The sequence below is a fragment of the Macaca nemestrina genome, chromosome 1 (genome assembly GCF_043159975.1).
Source record: "Macaca nemestrina isolate mMacNem1 chromosome 1, mMacNem.hap1, whole genome shotgun sequence".
Lineage (NCBI taxonomy): Eukaryota > Metazoa > Chordata > Mammalia > Primates > Cercopithecidae > Macaca > Macaca nemestrina.
Genome location: NC_092125.1, coordinates 27,717,621 through 27,740,837, shown reverse-complemented (window position 1 = coordinate 27,740,837; position 23,217 = coordinate 27,717,621). Strand labels below are relative to the sequence as shown.

The following is a 23,217-nucleotide window of genomic DNA, read 5'->3' as shown; positions in this document are numbered from 1 at the left end:
AAAGAAAAGGTGTAGTATCAGTGCTGCCTTAGACTAAAGTTCCTATTTGTTTTCAGGAGTTGTGTCCCATTTTAGATTTTGTAGAAAGAAATGACCATTTCTTAGGAAAGGCAGAATATATACATATCCTTTCCCATTTGAGTAGTTGGGGCCAATTGAGAGACAGCCTCTTAACATTCTGTGGTGTAACCAGTGTGCTTGACTCTCTGACGATGTTTGCTATTACTAGAAGATGGTGGTTCCTAGGTTTACTTCTGGTCTGTTTCTTGACAGTATTACTGTTTTCTTAATGGTATTTGCATTCTGAAGCATTAAGGTCTTTGGCAGTCCACCAAGATTAACAAATACCAATCACAGGTTAGAAACACTTGGACTTGACTCATCTTGTATGTTTTTAAATTTTTTCTATTAATTTGAGACAGATTCTTCAAATATCATATTGGATTTATAGTCTCTTAAAAGTATGTTTACAAGGTCACATGATAATGAGAATTATTAATGGTTCAACGGGGAAAAATATCTTCTTTGTCAACAAAAGTGCATACACATGGTTAAAAAGTTTGTACACTCTGTGGGTGAGGTGTCCCTTTCCCATCCTTGAATCCAGTGCCCTAATTCCTCTCTTCAGAGGCAATGATGGTGACTCGTGTATTATTCCAGAGATGTTCTTTGTGCATATGAAACAAATATCTGGTGTGTAAACTTCTTCACTTTAATTTTTTTCTCAAATGGAAATATACTATACACACTATTCTAAACCTTCCTTTAAAAAATATCCTTTGGAGTATTCTCTATAAAAATATTTACATATTTGATGTATTGGGTAGAATATTTAAAGTGCTCTTTTGGCCAGGTGCAATGGCTCACACCTGTAATCCCAGCACTTTGGGAGGCCGAGGTAGGCAGATTGCTTGAGCCCAGGAGTTTGAGACCAGCCTGGGCAACATGGCAAGACCCTATCTCTACAGAAACATTTTAAAAAAGGAGCCAGGCATGGTGGCACATGCCTGTAGTTCCCCTTACTCGGGAGGCTGAGATGGGAGGATTGCTTGAGCCCAGGAGGTCAAGGCTGCAGTGAGCTGTGATCACGCCACTGCACTCCAACCTGAGCAGCAGAGACCCTGTAATAAATACATACATACATTACATACATACATAATAACTTTAAACAAACTTTTTTGTCTACTGAAATGATTTTTGTTTTGGGGAAAAATAATACCTGAATCCTGTTCTTATTTTCTCCCTTTCTCTTATTTGACTGTACTGTTTTTACAGTTTTAAAATGGGCTCTTTTGTGGTCTGTGGGATATTTCTGGTGGTCCTTATCATTCCATTTTCCTCTTCTTCAGGCAGAATTTTTTTAATGCCTACTGACAAGATTTCAGGTGAAGTGGATCTGGGTTCGTGATAGAATGTAGGTGAGAAAGAATCTAGAGAAGAAAATTAATAAAATAACTTATGTGAGCAAAGATACATTTTATCTTTAAAGGCATTGGAAGTAAATAATATAGGCTATACAGACTTGTAAATTTATGTTTAAGAACATGTATATCTTCTGACTCCCATAGAAATGGGGAGATGACTGTGTGCACTGGCTTTAATGTGTTTATTAACCTGCCACATGAGGCAGGGGGAGATAACAGAAGCCCTTCCATTCCATTTTTCCTTTTACCTAACTTCATACAATTTGTTGTTTCTTAAAGTCATAGTTCCATTTATCGTGCCACAAGTGGGAAGGCTTGTCATAATTTTTTTGGTGTTTAGTATTTAGTTTTTTAAAATAAAGATTGTGAGAGATGGAGAAAAACATTTTTTTAAATAAATTTCTGTTTCAGATCCTGGAGTGGCACTCTTCCTTCTGTTCTTTTTTTTTTTCCAGGGACAACTAACACACAATAATGTCTGTTTATCATCTGTGTTTGTGAGTGAAGATGGGCACTGGAAACTAGGAGCAATGGAAACTGTTTGCAAAATTTCTCAGGCCACACCAGAGGTAAGCCAGGGGACAGCCCCCCTTCCTTACTTGGTTTTTAATAGCGTCTTAGTATGTGGTTCTTGCCTAGGCACTTTCCTTCAGTGTTAGCTTGGTCTTAAGAGACTTGAATTTTTTGTCAGTGCCCTCATTTATAGAATTGTAGCATTTTGTTCCTCAGAGGCAGTAGGAGTCATGTATCCTTTCTCCTTATTTTATAAATGGGGAACCTGAGACTGAGAGAGGTAAAATGTTTTGTTCAGATATTTTAGTTAAATGCCCCTCCTCTCTGCCCCATAGTACCTTGTACTTACTTTGATCATACCACTTGATAGTGAGATTACCTTTATGTATCTGTCTTGTATTCCAGTGGTTGGGCTCTTAAGGGTGTGAGTCTCTTATCGTTATACCTCTACCTAGAATAGTGCCTGGCACATAATAGTTATTCAGAAAATGTTCTTTGAACAATTGTCCGAGTTGCCCGAATTCATACATGGTATCTTAGTAGCTGGACTTAGGACCTGTGCATCTTAACTCCTAGTGGACTGTGTTGTTGCTGACGTAGTATTCCTTATACTTTTGTCTACGTGTTTCCCTCCCAGGTTGATGAACCTTTCTGTTTTCTGTTTGGTGTGTTCTCTTCACATTTCACATGTTGCCATTGCATTCACTCTTTCTTACAGAAAAAATAAAAATCATTTCCCTCTTAATATCCTTACGGAAATGGTGGCTCACTGTTGACTCACTGTTTCAGTCTAATTTCCCCTGTTCTCTTTTGTGCTGCTTCCACACTTAACTTGGGGCCATGTCTAACGTGCACCTTCATGGGTTCTTGCTCAGTTCAAAAGCTTTACCACAAAGACATCTCTCTGGTTATTCTGCCCATACTGATCTCTTTTCTCCCTGGATTTACCTTTTGTGTACTTCGTATAATAGCATGTAATCCTTTCTGTGCTATTTATTCCAAATTCTTTGCCATGGGATATAAGGCCCTTCACAATCTTTCTCCAGCCTACCTTCAGCCTCATTTACCATTTAGGTTTTTTAGGGGAGTGTTGGGGAACAGAATTTCCCTCTGTCACCCAGGCTGGAGTGCAGTAGTGTGATCTTGGCTCACTGCAACCTCTGCCTCCCTGGCTCAAGTGATCCTCCCACCTCAGCCTCCTAAGTAGCTGGGACCACAGGTGCACACCACCACACCTGGTTAATTTTGTATATTTTTGATAGAGACGAGGTTTTGCCATGTTGCCAAGGCTGGTCTCAAATTCCTGACCTCAGGTTATCTGCCCACCTTAGCTTCCCAAAGTGCTGAGATTGCAGATGTGAGCCACAGAGCCTGGCCTCACTCAAGAGTTCTTGAGCTGTAGTCTGGTTACATCTTGTTCCATGTAGTTCAGCTATGTCCCCACATATGCCTTCTTCCTTCACACTCTTCTTCTTTGTAGGCCATTCTGTTGCAGGAATGCATTTCTTCCCCTTGGTTTCTGGAAAATGTAAACTCATCTAAGATCTGGCTTCCATCTCCTTTCTGTGACTCCTTACCCTAGGCACTCCCCTACCCAACAAAATTAGTCACCCGGTGCTTCCAGGGCACTCAGCATGTTTATGGAAATTCTTATTTACATTCTAGGTTGTGAGCACCTGGTTGGGGGCAGAAACTTTATTGCATTCATCTTGTATTCTTAGTGCTCTCAATGATGTTCGGGACATATAAGCTCTTCAAAAATAATCTTCAAAACTAGCAAATTAACATGCTTATTCTGTGGATGTTGGTTTTGTCTCCATAGCTAAGGTTCTCAACTTTCTAATCTCGTGTGGTAGCAAGACTTAAGATTCATTTGATTTAGTGAGATTAATGACAGATTTGTTCTGTGCTAGAAAAGCCTTCTTATTGTTAATATCTAAGCAGGAGAGAAAGAAATGTTCTAATTTCCATATAACGAAATCAGATGCACAGATGCCTCTGAATAGCAGAGCGTGTCTGTTAAACCAGATGAAGGAGAGAGGAAAAGGAACTACCATTTATTACTATGCCTTGTGCTGTGCCAGGTACTTTATTTGCATTTTTTAAATTAGGAGCATTTTAAATTTGTGCATCTAATGTGTGGCATTGATTTGAAGGTTTAATTGCTGCTGTTTGCATTGCTCATTGCTTATGTTACCTGATGTAAGAGATTAGTTCACCAAACGTGTATGAATCATTTTCTTTAATTTATTTCTCTGTCTAGTTTCTGAGGAGCATTCAGTCAATAAGAGACCCAGCATCTGTCCCTCCTGAAGAGATGGTAAGATGATATACTTCACATGTAATGAAGGCACCTTTGTATAACTAAGTATGAAATTTTAAAAAACTTTCCTCTGCTTATTCCTTTCTTTACTGAGTTATAGGTGCCTCATAATTCCTCTGGCCTTAAAGCTTTCTAAGATTAATCTTATCGCCACAGCCAGGGAACCAGCTTAAATTTTTTTGTCACATAAACACCTATGATATGAGGTAGAGATACCTCAGTGTAAACAGACTATTATACCCATTTCACGATAAGTAGTTGTATTAGTCTGTTTTCATGCTGCTGATAAAGACATACCTGAGACTGGGCAATTTATAAAAGAAAGAGGTTTATTGGACTTACAGTTCCATGTGGCTGGGGAGGCCTCACAATCATGGCAGAAGGTGAAAGGCACTTCTCACATGGCAGCAGACGAGAAGAGAGCTTGTGCAGGGAAATTCCCTTTTTTAAAACCATCAGGTCTTATGAGACTTACTGACTATTACCAGAAGAATGCAGGGAAGATCTACCTCCATAATTCAATCACCTGCCACTGGGTTCCTCCCCACAACACATGGGAATTGTGGGAGTTACAATTCAAGATGAGAGTCACAGGCAAACCACATCATTCCTCCCCAGCCCCTCCCCAATCTCATGTCCTCACATTTCAAAACCAATCATATCTTCCCAACAGTCTCCCAAAGTCTTCAGTCATTTCAGCATCAACTCAAAAGTCAGTAGTCCAACATCTCATCTGAGACAAGGCAAGTCCCTTCCACCTATGAGCCTGTAAAATCACAAGCAAGTTAGTTACTTCCTAGATAGAATGGGGGTACAGGCACTGGGTAAATACAGCCATTCCTAATGGGAGAAATTGGCCAAAGGGGCTACAGGCCCCATGCAAGTCTGAAATCCAATGGGGCAGTCAAATCTTAAAGCTCCAAAATGATCTCCTTTGACTCTATGTCTCGCATCCGGGTCATGCTGATGCAAGAGGTGGGTTCCCATGGTCTTGGGCAGCTTCTACCCCTGTGGCTCTGCAGGGTACAGTTTCCCTCCTGGCTGCTTTCACAGGCTGGTCTTGAATGTCTGCAGCTTTTTCAGGCACATGGTGCAAGCTGTCAGTGGATACCATTCTGGGATCTGGAGGATGCTGGCCCCTTTCTCACAGCTCCATTAGGTGGTGCCCCAGTAGGAACTCTGTGTGGGGGCTCCATCCCCACATTTCCTTTTCACACTGCCCTAGTAGAGGTTCTCCATAAAGGCCCTGCCCCTGCAGCAAACTTCTGCCTGGGCATCCGGGCATTTCCATACATCTTCTGAAATGTAGGTGGAGGTTCCCAAACCCCAATTCTTGACTTGTGTGCACTTGTAGGCTCAACACCACATGGAAGCTGCCAAGGCTTGGAGCTTGCACCCTCTGAAGCCACATCCCGAGCTCTATGTTGGCCCCTTTCTGCATGGCTAGAGTGGCTGAGATGCAGGGCACCAAGTCCCTAGGCTTCACACAGCACGGGCACCCTGGGCCTGGCCTGTGAAACCACTTTTTCCTCCTAGGCCTGCAGGCCTGTGATGGGAGGGGCTGCCGTGAAGATCTCTGACATGCCCTGGAGACATTTTCCCCATTGTCTTGGGGATTAACATTTGGCCCCTCATTACTTATGCAAACTTCTGCAGCCAGCTTGAATTTCACCTGAGATCTTCTTTTCTATTGCATTGTCAGGCTGCAAACTTCCCAAACTTTTATGCTGTGTTTTCCTTTTAAAACTGAATGCCTTTAACAGCACCCAAGTCACCTCTTGAATGCTTTGCTACTTAGAAATTTCTTCCACCTGATATCCTAAATCATCCCTTTTAAGTTCAGTTCCACAGTTCTTTAGGGCAGGGGCAAAGTGCCACCAGTCTCTGCTAAAACATAACAAGAGTCACGTTTGCTCCAGTTCCCAACAAGTTCCTCATCTCCATCTGAGACCACCTCAGCCCGGACCTTGTTCATATCACTAGCAGCATTTTTGTCAAAGCCATTCAACAAGTCTCTAGGAAGTTCCAAACTTTTCCACATTTTCCTGTCTTCTTCTGAACCCTCCAAACTGTTCCAGCCTCTGCCAGTTACCCAGTTCCAAAGTCTCTTCCACATTTTTGGGTATCTTTTCAGCAACACCCCACTCTACTGGTAACAGTTTACTATATTAGTCCGTTTTGATGCTGCTGATGAAGACATACCCAAGACTGGGCAATTTACAAAAGAAAGAGGTTCATTGGACTTACACTTCCACGTGGCTGGGGAGGCCTCACAATCATGGCAGAAGGTGAAAGGCACCTCTCACCTGGTGGCAGACAAGAGAGCTTGTGCAGGGAAACTCCCCTTTTTAAAACCATTAGATCTTGTGAGGCTTATTCACCATCATGAGAACAGGGCAGGAAAGACCTGCCCCCATAATTCAGTCACCTCCCACTGGTTCTTCCCAGAACATGTGGGAATTGTGGGAGTTACAATTCAAGATGAGATTTGGGTGGGGAAACAGTGAAACCATTATCAGTAGTTGTACTTTTCTGGAATCCATAATAATTGTGGAAGCAAAAGCCCTAGGTCCTTTCTTGTATGTCACCCAAACCATTCATCTATCTCTAGCTGCCCATTACTTGGGATTTCAAGATGCACAGAACAATGATTATTAACATTAGAGTGCTAGCAAAGAAATATTCTGTTTACCAATAAATTCAAAAGCAGATGCTCCCTCTATAAATTTGTTTTTATAGCCACTGTAAATAAACATTTCCCAAAGATATATTTAGTGTACTTTACAGGAAATATGAACTCAACTATAAACTCAAGTATAGACCTAAGACTTGAAATAAATCAGATTTATCCAAATCAGTATTTTTTATATATATATATATATATTTTATATATATATATATACACACACACACACTAGTGTTTTTAAAATTGGTGATTTGTGGGTTTTAAGTCAATTTAGGGGGTCCTGACTAGCATTTTACAAAAAAGTAGAATAAAAGAAGTCGTCTTTGGGCATCTTAGATAGTAAGGCTAAGCATCGTTTTATGAAACTTTTGTTTCCATTATGTGTGTATTTATGCACGTGTATGTATAGTAGGTCATGATATAAGACATTCTTTACCATGGGTTGCAGTGAAAATATTTTTAAAAGCCACTGACGTGTGCCATGCTCTGACCTTTTTAAAAATTTTTGCCCATTTTAATGTTTTAAAATCTTCCACAAATTCTATTCACTAATAGTGTTAAGAACGTATACATTCATTTATGTGTGGTATTCTAAAGACAGATTTGAGTATAATAAATACAAACATGGGAGAAAGTGCTTCAGAGAAAATTAGAAATGGCTTTAAGGCAGATCCTGTAGTTTTAATTGTCTTTACTGCTTTTAGTCTCCAGAATTCACAACTCTCCCAGAGTGTCATGGACATGCCCGGGATGCCTTTTCATTTGGAACATTGGTGGAAAGTTTGCTCACAATCTTAAATGAACAGGGTGAGTTAGAGTTATACTACTGCATCTATAGAATAAGTAGGAAAATCATCCATGGTCTGTTCTCTGTGGAATTCAAAGGACTATAGTCTTTGAGCATAGTAAGGAATCTTTTGCTTACCAGGTAACTTTTTTAGGGCAGATATTAAGAACAATAGGGAAAGAAGCTTTGGGTTTCATTCATTTGCATAGTGAAAAGAATTTTAAGTAGGAAGCACTTTGAACTATGGCTGTCAGTATCGTGTGATTATCTTATTAATTGGTAATAGTACTTAAGCGGTCTAGATGTAGACTGTATTCCTTATTGAACCAGCCAATAAGTACATAACTATCATTAATGATTTATATGTAATAATCTGAATAATAGGGTAAAATTCATAATTTTTTGTTAAATTGGGCTTAACATTTCTCTATTCTTTCAAAGCTCATTTGATTTATTTTCCTATTACTTTAATTTACTCTTCACTTTTTTCTTTCATTGCCTCTTAAAGCTCAGGCCACTAAGGACATTGTTTTCTCCTCTCCTCTGTGTTTTCTAATTGCATGCTTGGCAGCCTGCTTCACTCTCCTGTGCCCACTTTAGGACTTTAATTTTCCACTCATTGAGTTTACTGAAGCATGTGTCACAGTAGGCCCCTTACTGGCCTACATCTCACATAGCTCAAGCTTTGTGCCAGTTCTAATGCAGTTTGTTCTGCCAGGCTTATGCAGTGTTCTGATTCAGCTGTCAGCTCTAAATTGTTCCATCCCAAATACTTGAGAATTAAACCCTAAGGCCTAAAGGCATCCATTGTGTATAATGAACTAACTATTTTGTGTATTTAGAATGGTAGCAATTATTTACTATCCTTGGAAGAACTGTAAATATAATCGTTCATATAACTGTTCTATGGATGAGGAACCCCTGTTGAGAAAGGCCCTGAAACCTATCACACTGTTAGCCCTTCTTCTTTGGGCCTGAGCTGGGTTAAATGAATAATCAGGAAATGAGAGGGAATAGAAGGAAATGGCACTTGGGGTGGGGTTTGATGGTGGTGGCAGGACAACTTTCTACACCTGCCAAGGAGTTATGCCTAAGGCAAGTAGGAAGCTGTTTAGCAACAGCCAGGGCTTTGTTTGTTTGGGCTTTTACAGGTTGGTTTTTGCTTTCGGCAGTCTCCAGCTATAGAGGTCCTGAAAAGAGGGAGAAGGCATTGGAAACTAATTGTAGCTCTGGATTTCAGTTTCAGCGGATGTTCTCTCCAGCTTTCAACAGACCTTGCACTCAACTTTGCTGAATCCCATTCCAAACTGTCGGCCAGCGCTCTGCACCTTACTATCTCATGAGTTCTTCAGGTGAGGGCATCTGGTGTGGTGACGCTGGCTGCTTCCGGAACACTGCTGCCTGCTCTCATACCTTGGATAAGTGCCAGTGGGGGGATTTTGGAGGACTAAATGATGCAGTTTCTGTTGTTAATTATTAGGAGAGATTGAATCATGTCCACAGGAGAAAATAGGGAAGAAATTGGGTTGTCCGTCAGTTTCCTATTATAGATAGGAAGTTTTAGAAATCCTTTATTGTCTTGAAGGCTTGGATTTAGAAATTGTAGCCAGCTTTATTAGGGCTTCTAATAGTGAAGAAGCGAGGTGTGTCCACTGGTTTACAGTTGTAAGTTAATTGAAAAAGTTATTAAACCTAGCCTTTCTTTTCTGCTGCCATTATATTATGAGTTTATTATTATTTTTTTCTCATGGGGATGGTGAATGAGTTCATTTTCTTTGTCTAGTAGTATGTGATGGAAGAGCAAAGAAGTCGGTTTAGAGGGAAGGGCACAATATAATTTAATACTTTATTAGATTCAGAGATGTTTTTGACCCCCTCTTCAAGGTTAGTTTTAATTATGTGTCCTTCATTTTTTTATTTCCATGACTGCAGAACTTCTGCACAGGTTAGTTCCATATTCATGACTTTTATTAGCAAAGCCAACCTTATGTCAGTTTTAAAACTAAAAACCCTATGTGTTTGCATTTAGAGCTTGGGAAAAACCAGAGCAAAGGGAAGGCTAATATTATTCCCAAGTGGGGAAAATTACCTCTAGGATAGAACTAGGGGCAGGTGGGGAGGGTAATCTTATTAAATAAGTAGCATTTGTGGTCACTGGGATTATATTGTCATTTATATTTCAAAGAAACTATTCAGAATTTTTCCCATTATGATCATCATTTTGAGGATGTTTTTAAACATTTGTATTTTTAATTGACATAAATTTTACATATTTATCACTATGAGAATCTTTCCAAGGTATTTCTATGCCCTTTTGGATGATTCTTAGAAATATTTTATTTCCCTTGATAGAAAGTCTCTACAAAGAACAATCCCTTACGGTAAATAGATTCTCTCATCACTATGTGTAAAATGAGTTATTAAGAGTTGTAAATTGAGAGGGGAGAAGAAAGCTGAAAACACACAAACCCCACCTGCCAAAATCCCACTGTTAATGTGGGGAGAAACCCCAGTCAAGAGACAACAGTAGGAGCCAGGGTCAGCATCCCTTACAGAGGCAGCTGAACCAATTTGACTGATTAGATTTAAGTTAAGACATCTTTGCTGCTGAACTAGGGGAAGCCTAAGATAGGTATAAACATAAGATTTGGAGACCCAGGTGGTAGCTCTGCTTACTGGGCCTCTGAATAGAATGTCCAGCTTGTATGCCGTAGCATCTGGGGTCAACAGTCTCATACACAGTAGGATGTGAGTTGAGCAGTGCACAGCCTTTGGAATTCTCTGGCAGCCCTGTAGGAAACTGACCACTCCTCTCGCACTAATCCCTGCTTGGCTGAAAGAATGACCAAGCAAATTACAGCAGGAGAAATGAGAAGATTGCTGTATGGAAATTCCACTTTCCACAACCTCTTTAATAGTTTTTATTTCATCAAAGGAGACTGGAGAGTCAGCAATATTTTGTAATGGTAATGTCATTTCTCCCAGGATATTTCATTTAACATCCTATTACAACCAACAATTTGGAGGATTTTTCTGACGAAACCATAAAGCATGTTAGCATATGTGTGTTTAAACTTGTATCCTCTTCACAGATCTCTTTGATATTAAAATGTTAGATTTCATAGAGGCTTGTTCCGTAGTATTTGTCTCACAAGCTACTTAGTTGTAATAGAATCTTTAAATGGCAAAGGAGAATGTTTCTTTAAAATTATGTTGATGTAGTCTGTGGTTATGGCCTCAATATTTAACATGCCTTCTCTAATCTGTTCTGCTGAATTCCTTCTCTTTTTGGCATTTAGAAATGATTTTCTGGAAGTTGTGAATTTCTTGAAAAGTTTAACATTGAAGAGTGAAGAGGAAAAAACGGAATTCTTTAAGTAAGTTCAGAAAATTAAGAATTTAAATTGAATAACTTGGGTTAACTCCATGTAATCACTTGAGGTATTCTAGAGAAGATGACTCAGATATTTGGTTTATTTCACATTTATTGAACATTTCCTATGTGTCAGGCTTTCTGCTAGGCCCTGGGATAGATATTTCTGGTGAAGGAAACAGGTACCCAGACTGATAATCCTTAAACAGAGAGGTGGGTACAGTAGAGCTTTTGGAAGGAGTCCTGAGAACACACAGGGCAGGAGGAGGTCGTTAGAGAAAAGGTATTCTAGGCAGAGGGGCAACATAAACAAATGCACAAAGACAAGACCTAGTGTGACTTGTGCAGGAACCACAAGCAGTTGAGTCCTGCTGGGGCAGAAATTCCAAGACAAGGACAGGTAGGAGGTACCCCTCCCATGTGGCAGTGAGGAGTGCTGACATTATTTGTAAATAGGGGACTTCAGGCATTGAAGCCATCAAAGAGGTGGAAGCAGGCTGCGAAACAGATTAATGTCCCTTTAGATGGATCACTTTGTTCTCTATTGTGGGAAGGCTTAACTCATTTAAGATTTTGATTGGTTAGTAGACTATGGTAGTCCAGGCAGTAAATATGAAGCCACACATAAGGGCATTAATGTCTACAATGAAGAAGACACTAAAATAAAGGTTTAAAATGATAAAGCTGAGAAGCCTTAGTGATTATCACCAAATGAAATAGAGAATATTGGAGGAGAGGACCTAATTTGCAGGGAAAATTATGACTTCAGTGTTGGATATGTTGGTTTGAAGTATCGGTTGGACTTTAGACAGAGATGTAAATGGACAGTTGATCAGACAGGTCTGAAGCTTGAGAGAAGTCTTAAGCTGATGAGCTAGAGGGAAATATTAGTGTGTTAGCCTGTAGTTGGTGATATTTTCACAGAGAAAGTGGGTAGCATGAAGGACAGTGGGCCCAAGTTGTAATCCTAGGGCACCCAACCTTATAAGGGGGCTGGTGGGAAGTGGTGGCTGGTGGGAAGGGGTGGCTGATGAATGAGAAGCAGGGGTTAGAGGAGACTCAGAGAGCTAGGAAGGCTATGATATTCCCAAAGGAGTAGGGAATTTCACAAAGGTAGGAGGAATCAACAGGTACCTGTTCATTTAGCAGTTAGGAAGACACTGGTAACTTTATCTTAGCAAGAGCTGTTCCAGCAGTGAGAATGCATTGGGCTGGTAAGTGAACAGAAGGTGAGAAAGACACTGGAGAAAAACTTGGAGAGAAAATATTATCACTGAAGAAGCAAATGGAGTCAAGGAAGCATTTTGTAAGGGTAGAAGAGACCTGAGCATATTAATAGACGAGGGAAAGGGGCTAGCAGAAGAATGGAGGGAGTAGTTGAAGCTGCAGTCAAGTTGGGGAACTGTTAGTGCATTGTCCTGGAAGAGAGGGGAATGCTGGGGCAGTGACTGGTTGGGGGTGGCCTTAAGAGGAGGCCCTTGGAACCTTGATAACTGGAATGGAGGTGGGAATGAGTATCAATACAAACCTGTTTGCTGATAGTGGTGTAGGGGTTTGAACGTGATAATGCATGTGACCTATTTCCTAATAAAGTAGGAGGCAAGGATATCTGCTAAGGGTGATTGTATAATGGAGTAATATTACCATTAATACCTAATATCTGTATTTTTAACAAAGTGCTTTTATATATGTTGTTTTAATTTATGAGGATAGTGACAAAAGCCTATAAGTTGTTAGTTATGGAAACTTTCTACATTGTTTAAATTTGAAAAAGTGTCTTTTAGACACTTTTAGATAATAATCTAGAAAGCCTGTCTTATTAGGGTAAAAAGGAGGGCACTTTGGCTATTAGTAAGGGGATAATTTGGTGGAAACATTTCCTGGTGTGAATTGGAGGTATGCTACTACCTGGCTTTGCCTCACACTTCCTGTTTTTGTTTGTTTGTTTGTTTGTTTTTTGAGACAGAATCTCACTGTCACCCAGGCTGGAGTGCAGTGGTGTGATCTCAGCTCACTGCAACCTCTGCCTCCCAGCTTCAGGTGATTGAACCTTAGCCTCCCATGCCTCAGCCCCAAGTAGATGGGATTACAGGCGTCTGCCACCACGCCTGGCTAATTTTTGTACTTTATTAGTAGAGATGGGGTTTCGCCATGTTGGCCAAGCTGGTCTCAAACTCCTGACCTCAAGTGATCTGCCTGCCTTGGCCACCTAAAGTGCTGGGATTACAGGTGTGAGCCACTGCACCCAGCCATGCATTTTTCTTAAGTACTTGGGGACCAATCTGTTCACCTTCTCTATCTCCATTTCAAAATGCATCACTTTGATAGAAGTGAGAGAGAAGCTGTGTGTAGGCTAAACTGTACAAGTAAGCTGATACAGTGTCATGACCAGTTTCCTGGGCTTTCCCTTTTTGTCCTCAGATTTCTGCTGGACAGAGTCAGCTGCTTGTCAGAGGAATTGATAGCTTCAAGGTTGGTGCCTCTTCTGCTTAATCAGTTGGTGTTTGCAGAGCCAGTGGCTGTTAAGAGTTTTCTTCCTCATCTGCTTGGCCCCAAAAAAGGTGAATGCTTTTTCAAAGTGTTATTGCTAGTTAAGGAGTTTGGTGATTATTAGTCCATATTTGAGCAGGATGAAATTACTGTGTGGTGTAGTTAATGTTTGGTTCTAAAAACAGAGAACAGTTTTTGGCCCCTGCTGTGATAACTTTAATTTTCAAACCTGGGTACCAAAGTCCACAGGATAAATGAAGCATCTTCCTAGAGAGTCCAATTTACTATAATAAGTGTTACATCTGACTAGAATCTGAAATATACATCTGAAGTTTTAAGGTAAGGCATGCATCTTCAAAGAACTTTTACATTTATCATGAATCATTTAGGCCTGTACCTCCTACCTTACCAAGACCAACCCATTTATTTTCTATTTTCAGTGAAAAGCACTGAGATCATTTTACTTCTTGGGACTTCAAGGGTTTTTTTTCCGAATGTGAAATGAGGTTATTGCTTTGGAATTTTACAATTTTATAGCACTATAGATGGTAACACAACAGATTAGAGAATATAGTATTAATATAACACTAGAATTTTAATTTATGTAGAATCCTGCTTTCAGAATTTATTTTCTTAAAAGGATCTCAGTCCAACAAAGCTTTGTTACAGTTTAGAATTTCCTTATATCTCTACTTTGATATCATTCTCTTTAGCCACGAATTTTTCTTTATAGCTCTTACATCCTATTCCTCAGTAGGTCTTACATAGGGGTGTGCCTCTGAATCGCCTATGTTGCTTTTTAAAAATTTGCCTCTTTGCTTGATCCATTGGTTCTAGAACAGAGCCAGGACATAGGTATACATATTTTTTAAAAGTTCCCAAATAATTCTCAATGCATACCTGCCTGATAACCACTACCATAAATACTGGAAAAAGAGGACTATCCAGCATCAAAGTCCCACTGTAGCATTTAACACCTGGTTTTGCAAATACACTACAACAATATCAGTATGTCACAAATCTAGTGTATGAAATTCCTCACTGATTAAACATAAATTTATAAAAAGTTACTCAGAATTCTATTAAAATACCAGCTTTGTTTTACACTAAGTATGATCTCTAGTATTTCAAAAACTCTACAGATAAGTGTACTTAACATAATTAAGCGTTAAGTAATTTTGGGTCAAGAAAAGAACTTTCCTTTGGTTTAGAGCATTAGAATTTAGAAGAGTACTGGCTGATCGGGCATGGTGGCTCATACCTGTAATCCCAGCACTTTGGGATGCCGAGGCAGGCGGATCACTAGGTCAGGAGTTTGAGACCAGCCTGGCCAATATGGTGAAACCCCGTCTCTACTAAAAATACAAAAATTAGCCGGTGGTGGCGGGTGCCTGTAATCCCAGCTACTCGGGAGGCTGAGGCAAGAGAATTGCTTGAACCTGGGAGGGGGAGGTTGCAGTGAGCCAAGATCGCGCCGTGCACTCCAGCCTGGGTGACAGAGTGAGACTCCATCTCAAAAAAAAAAAAAAAAAAAAGAATTTAGAAGAGTACTTAGAATATGTGTACTTTTGGGCCCAGTGCATGAATTATGCTTAATACTCTTCACTGAAATGAATATTTGTTTTTTCATCTATAACCTTTGATTTTTCGGGTAGATCATGCGCAAGGAGAAACTCCTTGCTTGCTCTCACCAGCCCTGTTCCAGTCACGGGTGATCCCCGTGCTTCTCCAGTTGTTCGAAGTTCACGAAGAGCATGTGCGGATGGTGCTGCTGTCTCACATCGAGGCCTACGTGGAGCACTTCACTCAGGAGCAGCTGAAGAAAGTCATCTTGCCACAGGTCAGAGGCCAAGTTTGCAGTGGGGTAGTCACAGAACCTGAGGAAAGAGTGCTGAAAGGAGGAGGTTTGGAGGTATTCAGATAATAGCTTACAAAGCCTTGAGGCAGCAGTCTGTGGAATACAAAGTGCTGAAATTAAAATTGCATTTCCATTCCGTTCACACAGGCAAATCGATTAAACTGACATATTTGGTCTTAACCTGGGAAAAACTATAATTGTTTGCTAATTTCAGAAGGGTAAATGAATAACAATATATGGAGCGCTTTGTGAACATAAAGTGTAATTATCCATAATTATTATAAAGTAATTAAATTAGAACAGAGAGGAACATGAGATGATTTGTATCAGTGGCTTTCAGCCTGTTGTTATCAGCCATTAGGGAACTTTATTATGATTTGCCCACTGAAGTGTTTTGTTAGTGAAACTAATGAAAGGTTTGTATTAGTTTCTTAGGCTGCCATAACAAATTATCACAAACTGCATGGCTTAAAGCAATAAAAATTCTTAGTTCTGGAGGCCAGAAGTCTAGAACCAGGGTGTCACCAGGACCCTGCTTCCTCTGAAGGCTGTGGGATGTGAAAGGGACTCCTCCTTACAAGCTTCTCATAGCTCCCAGCAATCCTTGATATTTCTTGACTTCTGTCTATATCATTCCAACCTCTGCCTCTGTTGTCACGTGGCCTTCTTACCTCCTTGTCTGTCTTTACATGGCCTTAGAAAGACACCAGTCATCGAATTTATGGCCTACCCTAACCCAGTATAAAGGTCACATTCTGCATGGGCATGAATTTTGGAGGGACACTATTCAATCTAGTATGAAGTTTTTAAAAAATTGTTTTAAAAGACTACAATCACATGGTGTCTTTAAAATAATTTTCCTGTGAGATAGATTAACATTCTCTCTGCTTTCAAGGAGCTCGTAAGTGGGACATGTTTCAGTCATCTGTTGCCGTGTAACTACCCCAAAACTTAGTGCCTTAAAACAACAATCATTTTATTCTCATGATTCTTTGGATTGATTGGACTCAGCTGAAGGTTCTGTTCCACATACCAGCTGAGGCTTCAGTCATCTGGGGCCCGACAAGGGTTGACACATCCAAAATGGCTCCTTGGTATCTTGGAAGGGGTGGCTGCAAGGCTGGGCCTTTCTCTCCATGAATTTTCGGGGAGCCCTGGGGCTTCTGTCCCCCAAAGTGACATTTCCACATGTGAAGGGGTGGCCTGCGGGCGTTTCTTGTTAGGTGGAATGAGAGACTTGAGCAAAGAAATGAGACACAGAGACAAAGTATAGAGAAAGAAAAAGTGGGCCCAGGGGACCAGCGCTCAGCATACAGAGGACCCACGCCAGCACCGGTCTTGAGTTCCCTTAGTATTTATTGGTAATTATCTTTACCATCTTAGAAAAAGGGAAGTGACAGGATAATAGGATCATGGTAGGGAGAAGGTCAGCAGTAAGACATATGAATAAAGATCTCTGTGACATAAGTTTAAGGAAAAGTGCTGTGCCTTGATATGCATATGTAAACATCTCCATAAACCCTTTTAGTGCATTAAGAGCAGCTTTGCACTAGCAAGTCCCACCTTTCGCCCTAAGGCGGTTTTCTCCTTTCTCAGTAAACAGAACATACAATTGGGTTTTACACCGAGATGTTCCATTGCCCAGAGAGGGGCAGGAGACAGATGCTTTTCTCTATCTCAACCGCCAAGAGGCTGCCTTCCCTCTTACACTAGTCCTCCTCAGCACAGACCCTTCACGGGTGTCAGGCTGGGGGACGATCAGGTCTTTCCCTTCCCACGAGGCCATATTTCAGACTATCACATGGGGAGAAGCCTTGGACAATACCTAGCTTTCCTAGGCAGAGGTCCCTGCGACCTTTGGCAGTGTATGTGTCCCTCGGTACTTGAAATTAAGAGAATGGTGATGACTTTTCACAAGCATACTGCCTTCAGGCACTTGTTTAACAAAGCACACCCTGCACAGCCCAAAATCCTTTAAACCTTGAGTCACCACAGCACATGTCTCTTGCAAGGACAAGGTTGGGGTAGGGTCACAGATTAACAGCATCTCAAATACAGAACAAAATGGAGTCTCTTATGTCTACTTCTTTCTACATAGACACAGTAAGTCTGATCTTTCTTTCTTTTCCCCACACACATGATTTCTTTAGCAAGGTAGGTGGAGTTCTTAAATGGATGGCCAGGGCTAAAGAAAAAAAGGGGGCAAAAGAAGCCTTAAAGTGTAGGTTGTGAACTGACAGCCATTTTTGCCTCATTCTCTCGGTTAGAGTTGCAAAAGTCAGCCCAGGCTCATTGTGGGATGGGTTCACTCAAGGGCATGGATACTGGAGGTGTGATTCACAGGGGGCTGACTTTAAAGTCACTATGTTGTAGTAACTACAACATAGCACTTTGTATTTACATCTGTAGCAGTAATTCTTACCCAGTATGTAGTTGTGTCTGGAAATTTAGAAGAGGAATGAAGCAGTCTTAACTCTGACATGGAGGTGTCATCATAGGTCTCAGAATTGGACTGAGGTCAGAGAGTAAATGTTGAGCATGTGGAAGGCAATGAAAGCTGTCAATACTTTGGAAACCGCTTCCCCTAAAGAAGAGTGGGCCAATTTGTGTGTGCTAGAAAGTTCACTTTGGTAGCAGTGTGGAAGAGAGAACACAGAAAGGGAGATAAGCTAGGAAGCTGTTAGAATAGTTTAGCTAAGATGACAAAGGCTAGGGAAAGTGTGACAGTGGATATAGAAGGGGTAGTACACAGTTTCTCATTAGATGGAAGAAGTGTTGAGGATGACTGATTTTTGGCTTGGGGGATTGTTTTATGATTATCATATTCAGTGGGTAGAACTCTAATATGTAAAAGAAACATGCTTTAGTTTACATGTACAGAAAGTGCCTGATCTGTTAGCATTGGTCCTAATAATTATCTTTTGAGTCCTGTTTGAAACCTTTGATCTTACTATATAAATGAGGAAACTAGGCCAGAAAAATAAAAAGACCAATTGGTCAAGTCACATCGAGAATTACTAGCAGAGCTAAGACCAAAACCAAAGATTCCTGATACCTATCACAGCCTGCTGCTTCCACTAGGCAGGCCAGTTACCCTGGCCTTGTGTCTGGCTGGTGCAGATGCTTTGAAGGTCATTTCCTTCCTTCTCTGCAGAGCAGTACTTGCCTGGTATCTGTATGTTACTGTCTTCTAAGGTGTTTTTGGTTGCAAGTAACTGAAACTCATTTTAAACCAGCTAAAGCAAAAAACAAAAAATTTAATAAATGTTAAGACTACCTTAGATGGAAATCAAGTGCAGCTGGGGCTTACAGCCATATGTTTTTAATTCCTTTCTTCTCTCTGCATTTGACTTTCGACTCTCTGAAGACCAGCTTTCCTTGTTTTGGTGTGCACATGGCCAAACACGGTTGTCCCATAACTTCCAAGTTTTCTGTCCTCATTAAAAAAAAAAAAAAAAAAAAAAATTCTTCTAGAGATGGGGTGTGTGTTGCCCAAGCTAGAGTGTAGTGGCTATTCACAGGCATGATCCCACTACCGATCAGCCCAGGAGCTTTGACCTGCTCCATTTCCAACCTGGGCTGGTTCACCCCTCTTTAGGCAACCTGGTGGTCCCCAGCTCCTGGGAGATCACCATATTGATGCTGAATTTAGTGCAGGACACCCAAGCGGCATAGCACACTACAGCCCAGAACTCCTGGGCTCAAGTGATCCACCTGCCTCAGCCTTCTGAATAGCTGGGGCTACAGGCACGTGACACTGCCTGGCATAGTGTCCTCATTTTAAGTAAACCTATATAAACTGAAAATAAAAATTCTAGTTTATATTACTGGACAAGAGATCGTGATGGGCTCAGTTTGGGACGGATGTTACATGCATCATTTACAAAGGAGGTTTTAAGGTCCTACCCTTGAAAAGAGCTGAAAAGAGGAGCATGGGCAGGAACATAACTGTTAGTGCCCTAGACGAGTTCTGAGTGTGCTCTGCAAAACACTGCCAGTATGTGAACTGTTTATTACAGTTCTGTGATGTGAGTACAGATATGAAGACTTAACATTTAAAACCTTTTGTAGCAATTTGACAGTATTTTTATGTCCCCAACATGTGTCTTTTTAATTTTGTTTTGATTGTATTTTTTAAAAATGGTAAGTCTGTGATGGATTGGGAGGGGAAGATCCTGGTCTTTTACCACAGGTAGTTTGAGAGCCACTGACCTGGAACACATATCTAAGATAATGTAGTTTATCTGAGTAAGCACAATCTGTTTGCAGCCCAAATGCTCATTTACAGGGGAAGAAAGAGATAGGTATTGTGGTTGTCAACCCTTATTACCTCATTTGCTCCTAGGTTTTGCTGGGCCTGCGTGATACTAGCGATTCCATTGTGGCAATTACTCTGCATAGCCTAGCAGTGCTGGTCTCCCTACTTGGACCAGAGGTGGTTGTGGGAGGAGAACGAACCAAGATCTTCAAACGCACTGCCCCAAGTTTTACTAAAAATATTGACCTTTCTCTAGAAGGTAAGAATTATTAAAAGGTCTAGCTTTTTGTGTATGTTATTTTTTTAGATTTTTAATATTATATAAGTAATGTAGGAGGGTCATATTCAGTCAAATGATATAAAGAAGCATAAATAAAAAGTTAATTTCCTTTTCTGAACTTCTGGAGGGGCTTTTCAGTGGAAATCCTTTCTTTCTTTTTTTTTTTTTTTTTGAGACAGAGTCTTGCTCTGTCGCCCAGGCTGGGGTGCAGTGGCCGGATCTCAGCTCACTGCAAGCTCCGCCTCCCGGGTTTAGACCATTCTCCTGCCTCAGCCTCCCGAGTAGCTGGGACTACAGGTGCCCGCCACCTCGCCCGGCTAGTTTTTTGTATTTTTTAGTAGAGACGGGGTTTCACCGTGTTAGCCAGGATGGTCTCGATCTCCTGACCTCGTGATCCGCCCGTCTCGGCCTCCCAAAGTGCTGGGATTACAGGCTTGAGCCACCGCGCCCGGCCTCATTTTTTTTTAAGCTTGCAAAAAGACACAAATATATGTTTACACATGCATAGAGTTGTGTACCACATAAGGACGTTTTGGTCAGTGAAGGACCTCGTAAATGACCAACTGTCTATACCATGGTGGTCTCATGACATTATAATGGAGCTGAAAAATCGCTATTGGCAGTTGATGTAGCTGTAGTGGAATGCATTACTCATGTGTTTGTGGTGATGCTGGTGTAAACAAACCTAGTGTGCTGCCAGTCATAAAAGTATAGTGCATACAGTTATGTGCAGTGCATAATACTTGGTAATGATAACAAATGACTATGTAACTGATTTATATATTTACTATACTTTTAATCATTAGTGTATTCCTTCTGATTTAAAAAAAAAAAAAGTTTAACTGTGAAACAGACTCCAGGGGGTCCTTCAGGAGATAATCCAGAAGGTGGCATTTTTTTCAGAGGACATGACAGCTGGGGAGGTCAGAGACAGTGAAATTGATGATCTTGACCCTGTGTAGGCCTAGGCTAATGTGTGTGATTGTGTCTTAGCTTTTAACAAAAAAGTTTCAAAGTAAAAATAAGTAAATTTTAAAAACAGAAAAAGCTTACAGAATAAGGATATAAAGAAAATATTTTGGTACAGTTGTACAATATGTTTTAAGCATAGTGTTATTACAAAAGAGTCAGTTAAAAACATAAAAAAGTTTATAAAGTTATAGTAAGCTAAGACTATTGAAGAAATTTTTAAAATAAACTTAGTGTAGCCTGGCTGGGCGTGGTGGCTCACACCTATAATCCCAGCACTTTGGGAGGCTGAGGTGGGCAGATCACAAGGTCAGGAGATCAAGACCATCCTGGCTAACACGGTGAAACCCCATCTCTACTAAAAATACAAAAACATTAGCCAGGCATGGCGGCGGGTGCCTGTAGTCCCGGGAGCCTGAGACAGGAGAATGGCGTGAACCTGGGGGGCAGAGCTTGCAGTGAGCCAAGATCGCACCACTGCACTCCAGCCTGGGCAACAGAGCAAGACTCTGTCTCAAAAAAATAAATAAAAATAAACAGTGCAGCCTAAGTGTAGTGTTTATAAAGCGTATGATGGTGTACAGTAGTGTCCTAGGCCTTTGTATTCATTCACTGGTAACTCAGCAACTTCTTGTCCTACAAATGCCATTCATAGTAAATACCCTATACAGGTATACCATGTATCATTATATTTTTACTGTACTTTTTCTCTGTTTGGATACACAAATAATTACCACTGTGTTACAATTACCTACAGTACTCAGTACAGTAACATGCTGTATCAGTTTATAGCCTAGGTGTTAGTAGGCTATACCATCTATGATGTTTGTACAAGGACAAAATCGCCTAAGATGCATTTCTCAGTACATATCCCCATTGTTAAGTGACACAAGACTGTGTAGGATTTTTGTTTAAATGGTAAGAAAATGTCATGCACAAATCTATAACTTGTTTAACTTGTTTTCGTGTAACAACATATCAGGGACCTGTCCCCCAATACATAGAAGTCTAACTTACTCTTTGAAAGCTACCTAATATTTCATTGAACATAACTCATTCAGTGATTTCTTTATTCATGGATACTGCATCCATTTCTGGATTTGTAATCACTATAAACAGTGCTGCAATGAATATCTTTATACATGTATCTTTCCAGTTGGTCCCCCATATTTGCAGGTTTGCATCTGCAGATTCAACCAACTGTGGATCAAAAATACTCAGAAAAGAAACAAAAAAAAAGGTATTATAAGTAACCCAGAAATGATTTAAAGTATTATGGGATGATATGCATAGGTTATATTTAAATACTACATCATTTTCTTTAAGAGACTTGAGCATCTGCAGACACTGAATGTCAGAAGTAAACTTGCTGGGCCAAAGGATATATTTTAAATTTAGTACATACTGTCAGCTTACAAAAAGGTTGCATCAATTCTTATTAACACTAGATGTTTAAGTTTCTTGTGACTTTTCTTGGCCTATGGGGTAAAAAGCTGTTGACTTTTAGATACTTCAGGAAGTCCTTATTTCTGGTATGTTCCCAGTGGATGTTTCCTGGGAGGTAGCAGTAATTTCTGGTCTTATAAGAATTTTTTATCAACAATGTCATTGCTCGTTTGTATAGCCTTCAATAAGACAATGACCTTGTTATGTAATTCTGGATCTCTAACCCAGTTCTCATTGATAGTTGGTAACATGGAGACACTTAATAGAAAAGACTTATCAGATAGGCTTTTCTCTAATTTTGATGCTAAAAGAATTCTTAAAGCAACATTGGCTTCCTGAAGTTTTGAAGAGCGTTCACCTCTTCCTTGGTGCTAATGAAACCAGTGTCGTGGCTGCAAAGAGCTTGTAAAGGGTGATGTAGAGTCTGTGATCTCATTTTCAGCTATGAGAGGGAAATAGGAAATTAAGTCTGCCTGAAAGAGAGGTAGAGAACATGGTTCAGAGAAGACGACATCGATAAGACATTAGATAGGACTTCAAGGAGGACAGTGGCACAAATAAGAGTGAAGGGCTTGTAGAGGCCTGGCCTTAGAGGGCTGGGGTGAGGAGGGGAGATGTGCTGCTGAAGAGAGCTGGGGACCTAATTGTAAGAATTTACCCCAGGCCATTCCCCACATCCTTTTTTTTTTTTAGCCAAAATTTTATTGAATCATTTTGACCAATGCCCATTTTTTTATTATGAATTTTCTGGTAAACTGTTAAGGACATTTCTTGAAACTTTTTCCCCAGTTGGTGTTAATGTCCATAGCT

General features: G+C 40.4%; 1 protein-coding gene across 8 annotated transcripts in view; it reads left to right on the top strand.

The window, feature by feature from the left end:
- The window catches only part of LOC105493035 (SCY1 like pseudokinase 3), an 81,100-nt gene that overhangs the window by 16,133 nt on the left and 41,750 nt on the right, over positions 1 to 23,217 (top strand). For 7 of the 8 annotated variants that reach the window (XR_011610970.1, XM_011760467.3, XM_011760470.2 and 4 more), the window contains 8 exons: positions 1,880 to 1,993; positions 4,201 to 4,257; positions 7,651 to 7,753; positions 8,974 to 9,085; positions 11,033 to 11,110; positions 13,528 to 13,667; positions 15,252 to 15,436; positions 19,800 to 19,971. Coding sequence is in view for 7 of the 8 variants with exons in the window: in XM_011760467.3 (XP_011758769.2) it covers positions 1,880 to 1,993; positions 4,201 to 4,257; positions 7,651 to 7,753; positions 8,974 to 9,085; positions 11,033 to 11,110; positions 13,528 to 13,667; positions 15,252 to 15,436; positions 19,800 to 19,971 (961 nt within the window). In the remaining variant the exon portion in view is untranslated. Of the gene's footprint in view, positions 1 to 1,349; positions 1,419 to 1,879; positions 1,994 to 4,200; positions 4,258 to 7,650; positions 7,754 to 8,973; positions 9,086 to 11,032; positions 11,111 to 13,527; positions 13,668 to 15,251; positions 15,437 to 19,799; positions 19,972 to 23,217 lie in introns of all 8 variants that reach the window. The other variant, XM_071075430.1, reaches the window with a different exon arrangement.